The sequence below is a fragment of the Eupeodes corollae genome, chromosome 3 (genome assembly GCF_945859685.1).
Source record: "Eupeodes corollae chromosome 3, idEupCoro1.1, whole genome shotgun sequence".
In the NCBI taxonomy this organism is placed as follows: Eukaryota; Metazoa; Arthropoda; class Insecta; order Diptera; family Syrphidae; genus Eupeodes; species Eupeodes corollae.
In genome coordinates, this window is record NC_079149.1 from 13,969,630 (window position 1) to 13,985,357 (window position 15,728).

Here is a 15,728-nt window from a genome sequence, read left to right on the forward strand (position 1 = left end):
AGTGTTTTTGCAATTTCGATAACAGATTTTTGTATGTCATTAGCTTTAGCCTTTGGAATTGAGAATATAAGATTTTTTTCTCTTGATCTTTTTTCCAACAAGTCTATTTTCTTCTCGAGTTCTTCGTTTTTAGATTTAAGTTTTTCGAATTCTTGATGAAGCTTTTCGTTTGATTCCTTGAGGTTATGTACATCAGAAAATAGACCAACTAGATCACTTTTTCTTGGCAAGTCACGAATTTTGTCATCTATTATTCTTGAGAGAGATTTTTCTATTTCGGCAAGAGATATTGTTGTCATTTCTGCTGTATTAAATTTTTTGTTTGTTTTAAGCAATTCTGGTGAGATTTCTGATAAAGATCTTTTGTTAGATTTGTTCATCAGAGAGTTTACAACAAACGAGGTTATAAAATTTGTGATTGTTTATAAATTTAATTAAAACGGACTGCAGTTTTTTTTTTTTCAGAATAAGTCGGTTATTTATCAAATTTTATCAAAACTGGTATTTATTATCACGATTTAATAGGTTTTTTTTTGCTTTTCTTTAAGAGCTTCAATTTTTGCTTGTGACGTGTTTGACAGATCAACTTCAACTTATCAAGAAACGACAGAAAGGGGAGGTGATAAACTATCGACCAATTGCTAAACTTTCTCATATCCCAAACATTTTTGAAAGGATTTTATATGAACTTTTTAGCTTCCGTTAAAAATAAAATAAATTAGGTGGCGCAACAGTCCGTTCAGAACTAGGGTCTGGTGACTTACAACTCTCAACCATTTCTGTGTGCGAGTAATGTTGTCAGGGATGAAGGGGATCTACAGTTTTAAGCCGAATCCGAACGGGTAATTTGAGAAAGCGCTTTTCAAGACAAGAATTACTTCCTCGGAAGAGGCAGTACCTGTGATTTCATTTCAAGATTTCTGGCATGACAGTCCAACGCACAAACCATCAGGCCACTGGTACTAGCTTCCGTTGCAGATCTCTAATTAGCCTCGCACAACACAGCTTCATAAAAAATAGATCTATCACCACAAACCTTGTAGAGATTGTTTCATTCACTCTAAGAGCCTTAAAAAACGGGAATGAAGTTAATATGGTAATGCGTTGGACAAAATGTCTCATAATCTTATGGTCTGCAAACTCTCCTACTTAGGCTTTGAACTTCTTTTCCTGAAATAGATTATTACTTCTTACCTTGAAAATCGTGAATATTATGTGTGATTCTAGCTAATTTAAGTGTTCCACAAGCTAGTCATTTAGGCCCTCTGCTCTTAATCCTTACAATACATTTTTCAAAATCATTGCAACTCATTACAATTTCTCAATATGGTGTACCAACAATTGCAAGTGCCAGACAATGGGCAGGTTCAGACGACATAAGGGCCTTGAGAGTAAGGCTTTTTTCTGATTGGCCAGTTGCCAAAAAATTGCCTTTCAATTAAGGCAACTTTATTGGAAAGTTGTCTGGAAAGTCAAGTCAACTTATGTCAAATTGAAAATTGATCATGTTTTTTCATTCAACTGAAAGCTGAACTTTATTACTCTACGATTTATTTATTTTCTGCAAAATTCCATTTAACGTTTTCTGTAAAACGGATCCATGTAAAATTTTAAAAGAAATAAGAAATATTTCTTAAAAATACAGAATGCAAGTCGAGAACGACTTGTAGCTTGCCTGAGGAGTGTTTTGTAGACAATAATGTTTTTGATAATTTTTGTATGATGAACTGTAGCTATAAGTTAGTTTAGTAAAGTTCCAAGTTTCAAATTTATATCACTTAAAAAACTAACTAACTTGGTCAAAATTTACATTCAAAGAATGAAGTTGACTGCAAATGAGGTCCCTTATGTTGTCCGAACCTGCACAATGACCTTTTCGTATAAACGTATTGAAGCAGCTAACCGTTATTATTATCTTGATATGTAACTTTAAAAATGTAAATGAAATTTAAACCTTAATTTAAAAGGAAAATAGGAAAGGATTTAAGAAAAGATACACATTTCACAATTTTTAAACTTATGTAAAACAAGAAAAATCGGTTTTTAATATCTAAAAATCGGAACAATTTTTCACAATTTACTTGCTGACTGATGCCATTAAATAAAAAAAATAACAAAACATCTTTTCCATTTCCAGTTCTGTATAAAAATCCATTTTAACAGGTGCGGCCAAGGAGATTTTGATTAATAATAATACATTTGATACATATTTCCCTAAAGGTATTCTAGATGGAATACAGTTGGTTAGCCTGTTCCATTTGAGATTCGATTCCAAGAAAATTAATCACTCTTTTCACAATTGAACCACTGATTGCCGATGATTCTTGTATGGTAAAATCATAGGACCGTCCATTTTTCTCAATGCTACTATGAACTGGAACCCTGACCAAACTTCGTCTCGAAAATGTTGCATGAGTACATAGGATGATATTTTCGGCTTTGTTTCGGAGGCACTATCTTTGTAATAAAGAAATAAAATCAACTGAAGGTTTACACTGGTCGAAGACGAATAATTAACGCAGTGGTTCACTTTTTGAACTTCCTATAGGAAGTTATTTTAATGGGTCCGATTTGTTGAATTGAAAATTTTGACATATCTCGACGTTTCAAGGTCCCTAGAGTCTAAATAAAAGATTTTCAGAAACATGTTCGCTACGTTTTTTATGTCGTCCATAGCTCAAGAACCAGAAAAGATATCGACTTCAAACAAATGTTGGTTGGAATAATGCATCAAGTTGCAGAAAGGGCTCTCAAAAAAATTGCGTTTGTGGTTTTTTTTACCATAGCAGTTTAAAAAAAAGGTATACATATCTCACGAACCAATAATGCTATCCTTGAATAAAATTTTATATTATGTATTGTTACGTGATACCAAACAAACATATTTTTGAAAAAAAATGCAACCTCGAAAATTTTATCTCCAAAACAATTTTGTGCAACAAAGAATAACGTTTTTAACTTCTGGCAAAATTTTGAGAAAAATAGAATTGACTCAACCCAGTGTGGGTCGATTTTAAACACCTGTCTCATTATGATGATTATATTCTACAGATTTTAACCGTTCTGTCGTACGTTTGTAAAATCGACTCACTGGCGTTTGGGTTTACATATTACTTACTTACTTAAGGTGGCGCTACAGTCCGGGGCGGACCTGGTCCTCAACCAACAAGCATCTCCAGCCAGCTCGGTCCCTAGCTAGCTGTCTCCAGTTTCGCACAGCAAGTTGGTTGAGGTCCTCTCCCACCTGGGTGCGCCACCTGAGTCGCGGTCTTCCTCTACTGCGCCGTCCCTCGGGATTGGATTCGAAGACCTTCCGGGGTGGAGCGTTGATGTCCATCCGCACTACATGACCTAGCCATCTAAGCCGTTGGACTTTGATTCTGCTAACTAGGTCAGTGTCGCTGTACAGCCCGTACAGCTCGTCGCTATATCTTCTCCTCCATTCTCCATCTATGCGTACGGGACCAAAAATCGCCCGAAGAATTTTTCTCTCGAAGCATCCTAAGACGCTCTCATCTTTCTTTGACAGGGTCCAGGCCTCAGCGCCATAAATGAGAACCGGGATGATGAGTGTCTTATAGATGGTGATTTTACATGCTCGAGAGAGGACTTTACTTCTCAATTGCCTTCTAAGTCCAAAGAAGCAGCGATTTGCAAGAGTTATTCTTCGTTTGATTTCAGCGCTGGTGTCGTTGTCTGCATTAATAGCGGTGCCTAGGTAGACAAAGTCCTTAACTACCTCAAAGTTATAGCTGTCCATGGTGACGTTTTGTCCAAGACGTCGTCGTTCAGTGTCCTTTTTTGATGACAGCATATACTTGGTCTTGCCCTCATTGACCACTAAACCCATCTTCTTCGCTTCCGTCGCAATGCTCAAAAACGCTCCACTGACATCACGCTTTGATCTTCCAATTATGTCAATATCATCTGCGTATCCGAGTAATTGGATGGATCTTTGGAAGATTGTGCCTCTAGTCTTGACGGTTGAGTTTTGCACAATTCTTTCCAGAACGATGTTGAAGAAGTCGCATGACAGTGCATCGCCTTGTCTAAAACCTTTTTTGACATCAAATGCATCGGTAAGATGTTTTCCGACCTTGATAGAGCAGCGTGCATTCTCCATCGTCATTCTGCACAAACGGATAAGTTTGACAGGGATGCCAAAACTAGACATTGCTCGGTAGAGCTCTTCCCTATAGATGCTGTCATACGCGGCTTTAAAATCGATAAAGAGATGGTGGGTATCGATTTGAAGCTCCTGGGTTTTTTCCAAGATCTGCCGTAGTGTGAATATTTGGTCGATAGTGGACTTTCCTGATCTGATACTGATAAGCACCAATCATGTTGTTGACGAATGGCTTCAGACGTTCGCATAATACGGCAGAGAGGATCATATACGCAATGTTAAGAAGACTGATGCCTCTGTAGTTGGCGCAGTTTAGAGTGTCTCCTTTCTTATGTACCGGGCACACTATGCTGAGATTCCACTCATCGGGCATGCTTTCTTCCGACCATATTTTGCAGATGAGTTGGTGCATGCTCCGTACCAAGTCATCGCCTGCTGCTTTGAATAGTTCGGCAGCGATGCCGTCAGCTCCAGCAGCTTTGTTCGACTTAAGATATAGCTATCTTCACTTCGTCAAGGTCGGATAGGCGGAATTGTTGACCTGCGTCGCAGAGGTTGAGGGGTTCTATCTCCCTTACAGCGGAATTCGGATCGCCATCGCCGTTATATAATTTGGAGAAGTGATCTTTCCATATTCTCTGCATCGACTGCGGTTCTACTACCATGTTCCACTGATCGTCTTTACAGGCTTCGGTTCGTCAAACCAGGGGTTTCGCTGTGGTGGCCGTGTGAAACCTAGCACTTCAGAGGTGGCATCTCTGATGGCTGCAAGGCAATGTTGCCACTGGTTTTCAATGGTTATTAGAGACGCGATCGGAAAAGGACATGGCAGTATCTTGCGATTGTAGCCGTCTAACGTCGAATCTTCTCACAGTACTTCCTTGTTTTGGCTTGGATCGGGATATCCGTAGCCGTACCTTGGCTACAACGAGGTAGTGGTCCGAGTCAATGTTGGCCTCTTGGAATGTTCGGATATCCTGGATACTGGAGAAGTGTCGTGCGTCGATCGCAATGTGGTCAATCTGGTTGACGGTTGATTGATCAGGAGATTTCCATGTCCCCTTGTGGATATTGAGATGCGTGAACTGCGTACTGGCTACCAGAACGTCTCGCCCCGCAGCGAAATCGACCAGCCTGAATCCGTTGTCGGAGGTAGTGTCGTGCAGGCTGTATCTCCCGATTATCCCACCAAAGATGTCTTCTCTTCCTAGCTTGGCATTAAAATCTCCTAAGACAGTTTTAATGTCATAGCCAGGGCACTGCTCATATGTCTTGTCCAAGAGCTCGAAGAATATGTCTTTGGTGTCTTCATCTTTCTCCTATGTTGGGGCATGCGCACATATTAGGCTTATGTTGGCGAATTTAGCCTTGATGTGGATTGTCGTGATGCACTCGCTCACACTGTTGAAATTCAAGACTTTTTGCCTGAGTCTAGTTCCAACAACAAATCCACACCCAAATAGACGCTGTCTTTGTTGTCGGTAGCAGTCGCCGTAGTAGATATCGCAGTCTATTAAGTTTGCGTTTACCCGGTTCATCCCATCGCACTTCTTGGATGGCTGTAATATCTGCCTTGCATCAGATTAGGGCTTCCGCTAATTGTTCGGCTGCACGTGGTCTGTTAAGGGACCTAACATTCCAAGTACATATCCGAAGTTCGTTGTCCTTATTTCGTTTGCGTGGGTTGTCAACAGTGAATCCGTCCGTATCCGAGGCTTGTTGTTGCTGGGGGGTTTACATATGTTCGATCAAAAAGATACTTCCCTTATTATCGGTATATATTTCTTGAAATTCTCATATTACTCCACACTCATAACTTGAATCACCCGTAAGGACAGTTGTATTGAAATCTTTCATAACTTATGCCATGCTCTAAATATTGTCGAAAAAATGACTTAAAAATCCTTGAGGCTCAAGGTGGGTATTCAAATTTCTGGTGGTACTTGGTCTCTAAAAAACCTTTTCTATTAATCGTGATGAGAGTTTTGAACGCAAGCCTAGAATAAACTAAGTTTATAAAGCATCACGGTAACAAAACCCCAAGCCATCCTAATTCATTTTTAATCATGTTATCGATTGCAATTATTGTTTCTATATTTGTATTATTCCCCATACACGTAATTTTTTTCTCAGATACCTTCTCAGAGAACTTTAACGTAATTGTACACTCACACATAGCCGATAGCTGCTATAAATTTTTTCATTTTTTGTTATAGTCTTCTTTTCATAACGACGACTGAGATTTTTTTTTCATATAAAAAATTAAACTAAATCAACTTAAATACAAAACTTAATTTATTTATCTGATAATTTTTCTTGTTGGTTTTCTTATAGATATTTCAAAATGAAATTTTAAAAATATGTTTTTTTTTTTAAATTATTGTATGTACATTTTTTATTAATACAGCATTAAATAAACATAATTCTTACGATTCTCAAACATAATCGCATTGAGACCCAAGAAAAAAGAAAACAGAAGTGTTATGCTTGGTTCATTCTTTTTCCTTTGTTTAACAAAAAAGTGTATATAACATCGTTTAGAACTGCAGTCCACTTTTACTACCATGTGAAATTTATCTAAAATGAAACAATACAACATTTTAACTAACAACTCTTTGATTTCGTATTTTTACTTATCTACTTACATCATCGTCATCTTCTTCGTCATCTTCGTGATATTCTCCATTTTGTGTTGCTATTCGACGTGATCGTCTCAAAGGGCCGCCTCTGTAGCGTGTGCCATCTGAACGACTTCGATTATTCGCATTCGTTTTGAAATTATTAAAGTTCACGTGTGAGTCCCACTTTAAAAAAAAAGAAAGAAAACAAATAATTTATCAATTAAAAATTAAAGAAAAAATATATTAACATACCGAACTTGAGACAATTTCTGATCGTACTGGATGCCAGGATAAATCCCGAACTATATCTTTGTGTCCCTCGATAGCCTCTTTGATTTGTCCAGTTAACACATCATAAACTTATTTAAAAGAAACAAACAACTCCAATTCACCTTCTGAAATTTTTTAAAAGGAAATCAAACTCAAACTCACTTATAATTCGTCCAGTTCCGCAACCAGTGTATATATATCGCTGACCAGTTTGTATAGCAGGTGAAAACTTAGCTCTAATCAAACTTTTTGTAACTCTATGTCCCCTAAACGTCATAACACTTACATCACCGTCCATTATTTTTGTTGGATTATAATCTTTAAGTATAAAAGTTTAATAATTTTAAATTTATATTAAAACGCCTTCTTACATTCATGAGGCACTTCATCCCAACGATAGTCCCAATCTAACATAGGCAGATCTTTTTCATTACAGACTTTATCGACAGGTGTTGGTTTTCTGAGATCCCAGATTTTGATGCTCTGATCTTTGGAATTCGATAGAATGTAATTGCCATCGTTTCTTGGATCAATATATGTGATGCCATCGTAATGGCCCAAAAATGAAGACACAGGAGTTGCGACGGCATCACTTGCTCCTAAACATCTGGCATCCCATAATTTTACAACTCCAAGGTTGCACCCCGACACAAAGATATCGGGACTCATATCACTTACGTAGCTTACGGCATTTATATCGACGTAGTTTTCACTTTCAGTCTTAAATTAAAGAAAGAAAATAATAGAACTTAATGTTTATGAGTTTTTTTTATCTCAAATGATTCCTTACCTTTATAGACCTTACTGCAGTAGTCTCCCTGTTACACATGTACATACAAGAATCGTTACAGCCTCCGATGAGAGTTTCTCCGCCTGGTGAAAATCTCACAGAGAAAATTCCAGACCGGCTGGCCTCCCTGTTAAGCCGTAACCATTGGAATACTTCTGTTGTGCCATTTAATGGAACCACAAAGACTAAAAACAATCTCTTACAATTTTGTTCCTTTTTTTTACCCTTCATCAAATTCGTTTAACTTACAATATTCTGACCAAGTTGAATATGTGAAATATTGTCCACATGGACTAAAATCAATATCCAATATACCCCAGCCAACATCCTGGGCTTTGATACGGTTTATCCTATGATAAGTGCCTTTTGATGAATCAAATACTCTGATCATAGCATCTTGAGGTAGAAAACGAACATTTAAAATGAAATGAAAGGAAATGTAAGGAAGAGAAAAAACTTGAAATTCCACATTTCAGACTCACCTTGACTGGCAGTTATAAGACGACTACCATCTTTGTTAAATTTACATATGAACACTTTTGAATCGAATGACATTAATCGAGTGTCTTTGTGATTTGGTACAAAAAGATTAGCTATCAGTCGATGCTGACTCGGAGTGAAATAACCCGTAGTTCTTGAGGCTAATCCGTTCTCTCGTTTGCGTATCCCTCGTTGGAGGGACCATTTTTCATTGGGTCGTCGACTGGTTGGCGGAAGACCCGATAATTGTTTGATTTCTTTGTAAAGTGGTGTGTTCTATGGAATTAATGGAATTATGTTCTTATTAAAAATTACATTTATTTGATTATAGTGGTTGAGAATATTTTTTTTTTTCAGTTTTTGGACGGGTTTTGATGGCCCTAATTCAAATCAATTTGGTTTCTGAGACATTACTTTTAAAAATTCAATAAAAACACAAGCCGTTCGTCGACAATTTGATAGGTCCTTATCAGTGTGGCTTCAGACCAGGAAAGTCCACTATCGACCAAATATTCACACTACGGCAGATCTTGGAAAAAACCAGGAGCTTCAAATCGATACCCACCATCTCTTTATCGGTTTTAAAGCCGCGTATGACAGTATCTATGGGAAAGAGCTCTACAAAGCAATGTCTAGTTTTGGAAACACTGTCAAATTTATCCGTTAAAGGTTTTAGACAAGCCGATGAATTGTCATGCGACTTCTTCAATATCGTTATGGAAAGAATTGTGTAAAACTCAACCGTCAAGACTAGAGGCACAATCTTCCAAAAGTCCATCCAATTACTCGGATACGCAGATGATCTTGACATAATTGGAAGATCAAAGCGTGATGTCAGTGGAGTGTTTTTGAGCATTGCGATGGAAGCAAAGAAAATGGGTTTAGTTCTGTCATCAAAGAAGGACATTGAACAACGTCGTCTTGGACAAAACGTCACCATGGACAGCTATAACTTCGAGGTAGTTAAGGACTTTGTCTACCTAGGCACCGCTATAAACACTGACAACGACACCAGCGCTGAAATGAAACGAAGAATAACTCTTGCAAATCGATGCTTCTTTGGACTTCTCTAGGGCATCTAAATTCCCCATCTATAAGGCACTCATTATCCCGGTTCTCATTTATGGCGCTGAGGCCTCAAGAGAAAAATTCTTCGGGTGATTTTTGGTCCCGTATGCATAGATGGATGAGAAGATATAAAGACGAACTGTACGGGCTGTACAGCGACACTGACCTAGCTAACAGAATTAAAGTACATCGGCTTAGATGGCAAGGTCATGTAGAGTGGATGGACATCAACGCTCCAGCCCGGAAGTTCTTCGAATCCAATCCCGAGGAACGGCGGTGCAGTAGAGGGAGACGGCGACTCAGGTTTCGCACGCAGGTGGGTGCGAAACTGGAGACGGCTAGATAGGGACAGAGCTGAGTTGAGGCCCAGATCCGCCCGGACTGTAGCACCACCTTAAGTAAGTTAGTACGAGGTGCCCAAAAAAAATTATGAACAAGCAACGACGAGTGAGCAGGTGCGTTATCGTGGTGCAAAAGTCATGAATTGTTTTTTTTTTTATAGTTCTGAGCGTTTTTTTTCGGATTGCTTCACGCAAACGTCGCATAACTTCAAGATTATACTTCTTATTAACCGTGCGACCTTGTGGTAATAACTCTTGATACAATATGCCATTATAATGGAAGGAAACAGTAAGCAAAACCTTCACATTTGATCGAACTTGACGTGCTTTTTTCGTTGGTGACGTTGGATGCTTCCATGTGGACGATTATGCTTTGGTTTCGATATCATAACCGTACACCCATGTTTCATTAGCAGTTATGACCCTTTCAAGCAAACCTGGACCGTCGTTGTCATTTAACAGCTCCTAGGCCAATTCAATGCGATTGTTTTTTTGGTCAAATAGTGTTTTAACGAGCTAAAATCGCTGAGCTTATAAAAACACTTTGAACCTTAGCAACTACCACAGAGAAAGCAAACAGTGAATATAGCTGAAAACTGCCTCATACTTTAGGGACATGTATACCAATACAATACAAAACAAATTTTGACCTTCGGACTCTCCAGACCTGCGTAATTTAAAAATTCCCGGTACTTTTTGAACACACTGCAACTATAATGTAACTCGATATGTTTTTAATGATTTAAATGTGTGTGGGATAAATATTTTGTGGACAGAAGAATGTTAGATTATGTTGTTATTGAATGAGGTTTGTGTGAATATTTAAGTTCCTAGCTCAATCCCAAATAGACTTTCAAAATCATTAAATATGTGAGATCTAGTATAATGATCTGGGTAAGTTTTCTTATGAATGAGTAGGATATTTTTATTTTAAGATACTGGAGGATGCGATGTTTAGGTCTTAAGCATATGAGGAAATGCTTGATGTGGATCTTCCAGCAAAATAGTTGATGCTATTAAATAGTCTGCACTGTCGCCAGACTTAATTCCAAGTAAAAATCTTTGGGAAGAGTCTCGCTGCAAGCCAAGTAACGATAGAGAACTGTAGTCTATAATAAAAGCTGCTGGAAATCAATTCCTGTTGTTAGCTATCAACGGCTTGTAAATTCTATGTAAAGGCGCTGTTTCTTGGTAATTTCACAGATCTTAAGAATTGAATATGAAATCTATAAATAAAATGTTACTATGATCAGAGATGTTAAGTTTCTATTGTTATAAGGCCAAATTTATGGAGGAAACGGAATAAGCTTAGGTAAGGTAAGGTTAGGTTAAAGTGGCTGTCCATGATGGAATCGGACACACTTAGGCTAGTTTAATGGCCCATTGTGATACCACATGAATTTTGAGGCTTCCTCCTAAGCTGCTCAATGGAACCAGCTTGAGTCCCTTACAAAACGTGAGAGACTGATTATGCTGATATGATTTAAGATCGTTAAACAATAATTCTCCTAGGTTATTCTTCCCTTTTTAAGCTAGTGCAGGGCATGTACAAACAGTCCATACAGCTTCTGCAAAAGTCTTTAAGAATACGCCTAGCCACTGGCGAGCTTTCCTTTTAGACATTGTCCGGTTATGACACATATTATTGAGCTTATAAGCGATCTACTTAGAGATAGCAACCACCTTGATCACTTTAAATGTTTTGTGACCTGACTGGTGGTAATGTTGTTCCACCTGGGGTTTGCATTCTTTAAAGCGTCTTGCATTAGGAACAATTTACAAGTAGCGATCGGTATGCCAAGTGGTAAGATGGGGTGCACTGTACCGTTCCTGGCGCGTTCATCTGCCTTACTGTTGGAATGTCTCTATGGCCACGCACCCACAAAGGTGAATATTAAACTGTTGTGCCATCTCACGGTGTAAGCTTATACAACCTACAAAAAATATGCAACGAACAGAAATTGCTTCAAAAATATTATAATGTCCCAACGGTAGTTAACATTTCTGTGAAATGTACGTAACACCACGTTTACAGTGACACTATTTTTGTAAGCTTTATAGATAAAGTCAATTTTCTTGTAGCACAATTCCTGCGAATTCCTTCTTCGTTAGATAAGAAACTACTTTTATAACCACTAAATACAAGTTGTATTGAATGGTTTCAAATCTGAAATTCAAAATATAAATGATGGTGTTCCCAAGGGCTCCGTTTTGTCTCCTAATTTTATGCATGTGTATCACTAATCTCTTTATATGGAAAGATTATATAAATTCAATATTACTAAAAAAGTTCCTAGGTGCTTAGGATTTCTTCGATAGTACAAGAAGCTTTTCTGATCTTGTTGAAATCTACAAAGCCTTCATTAGTCTATAGCTCAAACTTTTTTTAAAAAAAGGTGGTTAAATGAAGGTTCATAACTAAAAAGAAAATCACTAGAAAGAAAGTTAGATACTAAAATGAATTGAACTGTATCCCAAAAACACTGATTCGTACTTTTGCAAAATCGTTATAGTCTTTTTGGGAACATTGGTTTAAGCAGCTGACGCACGTTTCGTGTTTCGTTTCACTTCACACATGAACCGTCTTTAAAAAACGAACAACGCTTGCAAATTATTGAATTTTATTATCAAAATACGTGCTCTGTTAAGAAAGTTTATCGAGCGCTCCTTCCATTTTATGGTCAGTTTAATCGACCCACTGAGCGGCTATTCGGGCTATTCTGACTTAATTTTGCACCAAATTTACGTTGATGAACATTAACCACCAACAGGCTCACGTAGAGTGAGAACTGAAGAAAATATGGCAGCTGTATTGGCCAGTGTGAAATTAAAATATGATGAAAATCAATTATCGATTCGTCGCCGCCGTTCAAAACAATTGGGACTCTGTTATTCAACAACGTGGAAAATTTTGCCAAAGGATTTAAGTGTAATGCCTTTCAAAATACAGCTGGTGCAAGAATTGAAGCCAAACGACCTACTGCAACGTAAAATTTTTGGTGAAAAATTGTGTTCAGCGATGAAGCTCATTATTGTCTTAATGGGTACGCAAATAAGCAGAATTGTTGATTTTGGTGTGAATATCTTCCAGAAGCATTAAAAGAGCTATCAATGCAACCAGAAAAAGTCACAGTTAGGTGCGGTTTATGGGCTGGTGGCATCATTGGCCTGTACTTCTTTAAAGATACCGTGAGATGATATCCAACTTTTTTTTGCCCAAAATGCAAGAGCTTGACTTGCATGACATGTGGTTTCAACAAGACGGTGTCACATGCCACAAAGCACGCGCAACAATGGTCTCATTGAGAGGCGATTGGCAGTCTAGATCGGTCGATTTAACGCCTTTAGACTATTTTTTTTTATAATAAGCGCACACTCAAAGGGATATATTACCCTTATTATGTAGACACAGTGTGAGCACTAGAAAAGGGAGAGAGGGTTTGAAAGGAGATGTCGGTGCACATTGGTTTTGAATTCCTGAATATTGCAATAGCTGGGAAAGACAGAGAGTGGCAAGGCATTCAACATTCACATAGTACGGCTAAAGAACCAATCTCTGTACTTGACAGTACGACCGATGCAAGTGCCATTTATGGATAATGGCAGGGGGGGCATATTCCGCTTTAACGATACAAGACAACATTGCGTTTTCGAAGCATTAAATTCCACGCGGTTTCTTATTCCCCATTGTACAATGCTGTTTAGGTCGGAATTTAATGAGCTTATCATATTTTGTCGTTGCAGTTCCACATCCGAAGAAGAGGGGTGTGAATCTGAAAACGAATATGAAAAGCTAAGAGTACTATCGTCAGCGAAACAATGTATTGGATTAGATGTTGCAGACAGGAGATCATTGATAAAAATGAGAAAGAGTGTTGGAGATAGAACAGAGCCCTGGGGCACACCAGCATTTATTTTGTGGTTTTCAGACTTGAATCCATCCAATACAACTTGTATTGAACGATTCGAAAGGTAATTACTAATCCAATGAAGGAGGGATTCATGGAAACCGCGCATTTTCGATAAGAGAGCCTGATGCTAAACCCTATCAAATACTTTTGAAATATCTAGTGCAATAATCTTACTTTCTCCAAAAGTATGTAAAGATTTGTTCCACTGTTCGGTGAGATGAACCATGAGATCACCAGTGGATGCTACAAAAGCCATACTGTCGGTCATTAAGAATCTTCCGTTCTTCAAGATATTTCTTGAGCTGATAATTAATAAGTGGTGCTATGTTAAAGCTCATGTTTATACAGACAAGCTCGCTTCAATTGACGATTGAAGCGATTGATTGGAAGACATTAAATGTTGGAGAGTATGCCAAAATTGGACTCAGCGGATGGACCATTTGAGACACAGTCAAGGTCAACATCTGCATAAAATAATCTTCAAACATTAAATTATATGGATCTACTATCGATTCAAATAAGGATTTCATGACTTTGTCTGAATTTCATGTTTTTTTTTTTGATTACGAAACTAACGGTGTTCATTGAAGCATTACAAAGTATTTCTAACGGCTAAAACAATTTGACTATTGCTTCAAAGCCCACACCAACATAAGATTAAAAGCTTACGTAGCTTTTGCCCTAGACCCCTTAAAATAACTCACTTAAGGCTTCTAATAGGAGGGGGTTATCACAAGTGGTTTCGATAAGTATTAAAAGCAAGTCATTTGCAAGCGCGGCCATTGCACTAAGCACTACGCACTCAATGCACTTGTCGTTGATAGTGTTTGATATTAACTATTCTTACCCTGAACGTCCTTAGATCTGGTCTCTTACGAATAACTGGCATTTCTGAAGATGTATATCGTGGCAAATTTCCTACGATACTAGAATATAAAAGAAACGAAAAACAAACCATTAAATCGTAATCAATTTCACAACATTACTATATAAATTATGATGTTTAAAAAGTGCATTTCATTACGAGCTTTGCTTTTGTTGACAAGTTCTGAAGTTTGGAGAAAAGACTTACTGGCTAACCATCCGTCCTAACGCATGGGATATGTGCTGTCTGTCGATATTCCGTTCCAATGATTCTAAAACTTCATTGCTATCGTCGAGGTCTTCTTCTTCCATTATTTCATAAGTTAGAGAATTGCCCATTAATGCTGCAATAGAAATTGTGTTCCTTTGTTATGTTTTGGCATTGGATGCATTTCTTTTCGATTTCGATTGAATTTGGGCGAAAATACGAAATACGATAATTATTTTTCATCATATATTTGTATTGCGTGGAATTTTTGATTAAGTTTTTTTCTAATTCCATAAATTTTAAAAATTATACCTTTTCAAAAATGATTTGCTGTGTTGTTATGTATAATTTTCTTTTTTTGGATGATGGGCTTGATGAGATTGAATTGTTGGTGTATTTGATTGAATAACAATCGAGTTGAGAATATTTAACACTGATTTTGATAATTGTTGAAGTTTTTAAGGAATTCGGCAGGAATTAAAGGAGAAGAATGCAGATGCAGATGCAGAAACGAAAAATAAAACACAAATTTCAGTTCTGTAGTGTATGACAGTTCATGAAACTTGTTCGATAGTTCGAATGTCAAAAATAATTTGTTTCGAATTATTCGAAGAATTTCACTTGAGTTCTGAACATTTTGATCCAATTTCGAAGGTGTGTTTGTTTCGGAAATCACGAGTATGTCTGTTTAATGTTATGAGAATTTTTGTATTTTTTACAAATAAATAAGAATTTTTACTGAATGGAAATAAAACTTAGAAAAAGTAAATGTAATAAAGTAAAAAAGAAATATTATAATAAAATATTTTGGCTCCACTTTCCATTACCGCAGCACGAATTTCGACTCGCAGTTTTTTTTATCTGATAGATATGTGTAAATAAATAATAACTAAAGCAATTTTAGAGCGAGGAAACATTTATTTCTATTTTAAATTCATTTTCAAAGTTTACTTTTTTACATACAAAACACGCAAAAATGGTTGATTTTGACATTTCTTCCATCTCTTTGTTCAGTGTTGCCATACTTGCTTTTTTTGGGGGATTTCTTT

At 37.3% G+C, this 15,728-nt stretch overlaps 1 protein-coding gene across 2 annotated transcripts; it reads right to left on the bottom strand.

Moving 5' to 3' along the window:
* Positions 1–6,402: 6,402 nt before the first annotated feature.
* On the bottom strand, positions 6,403–15,246 carry LOC129952163 (DDB1- and CUL4-associated factor 11). Of its 2 annotated transcripts, none has more exons than XM_056064622.1 (11): positions 14,992–15,246; positions 14,680–14,815; positions 14,455–14,533; positions 8,290–8,563; positions 8,057–8,203; positions 7,808–7,992; positions 7,389–7,737; positions 7,180–7,335; positions 7,000–7,106; positions 6,772–6,930; positions 6,403–6,703 (listed from the first exon to the last, which is right to left on the bottom strand). In XM_056064622.1, exons 2-11 carry the CDS (start codon positions 14,808–14,810, stop codon positions 6,686–6,688), a joined length of 1,605 nt encoding a protein of 534 aa, XP_055920597.1. In that variant the 5' UTR covers positions 14,811–14,815; positions 14,992–15,246; the 3' UTR covers positions 6,403–6,685. The 2 variants fall into 2 exon arrangements, with proteins under 2 accessions (XP_055920597.1, XP_055920596.1); XM_056064621.1 differs by having other exon boundaries at positions 14,680–14,865.
* Positions 15,247–15,728: the final 482 nt, after the last annotated feature.

What these genes read in the sequence shown, in the direction of transcription:
- LOC129952163 (XM_056064622.1), bottom strand. Translation starts at nt 14,810, where the DNA reads ATGGGCAATTCTCTAACTTATGAAATAATGGAAGAAGAAGACCTCGAC. An exon ending in TTAGGACGGATGGTTAGCCA is followed by an intron (nt 14,534 to 14,679) that starts GTAAGTCTTTTC and finishes TTTATATTCTAG; the next exon opens with TATCGTAGGAAATTTGCCAC. An exon ending in TCTTATAACTGCCAGTCAAG is followed by an intron (nt 8,204 to 8,289) that starts GTGAGTCTGAAA and finishes TTCTACCTCAAG; the next exon opens with ATGCTATGATCAGAGTATTT.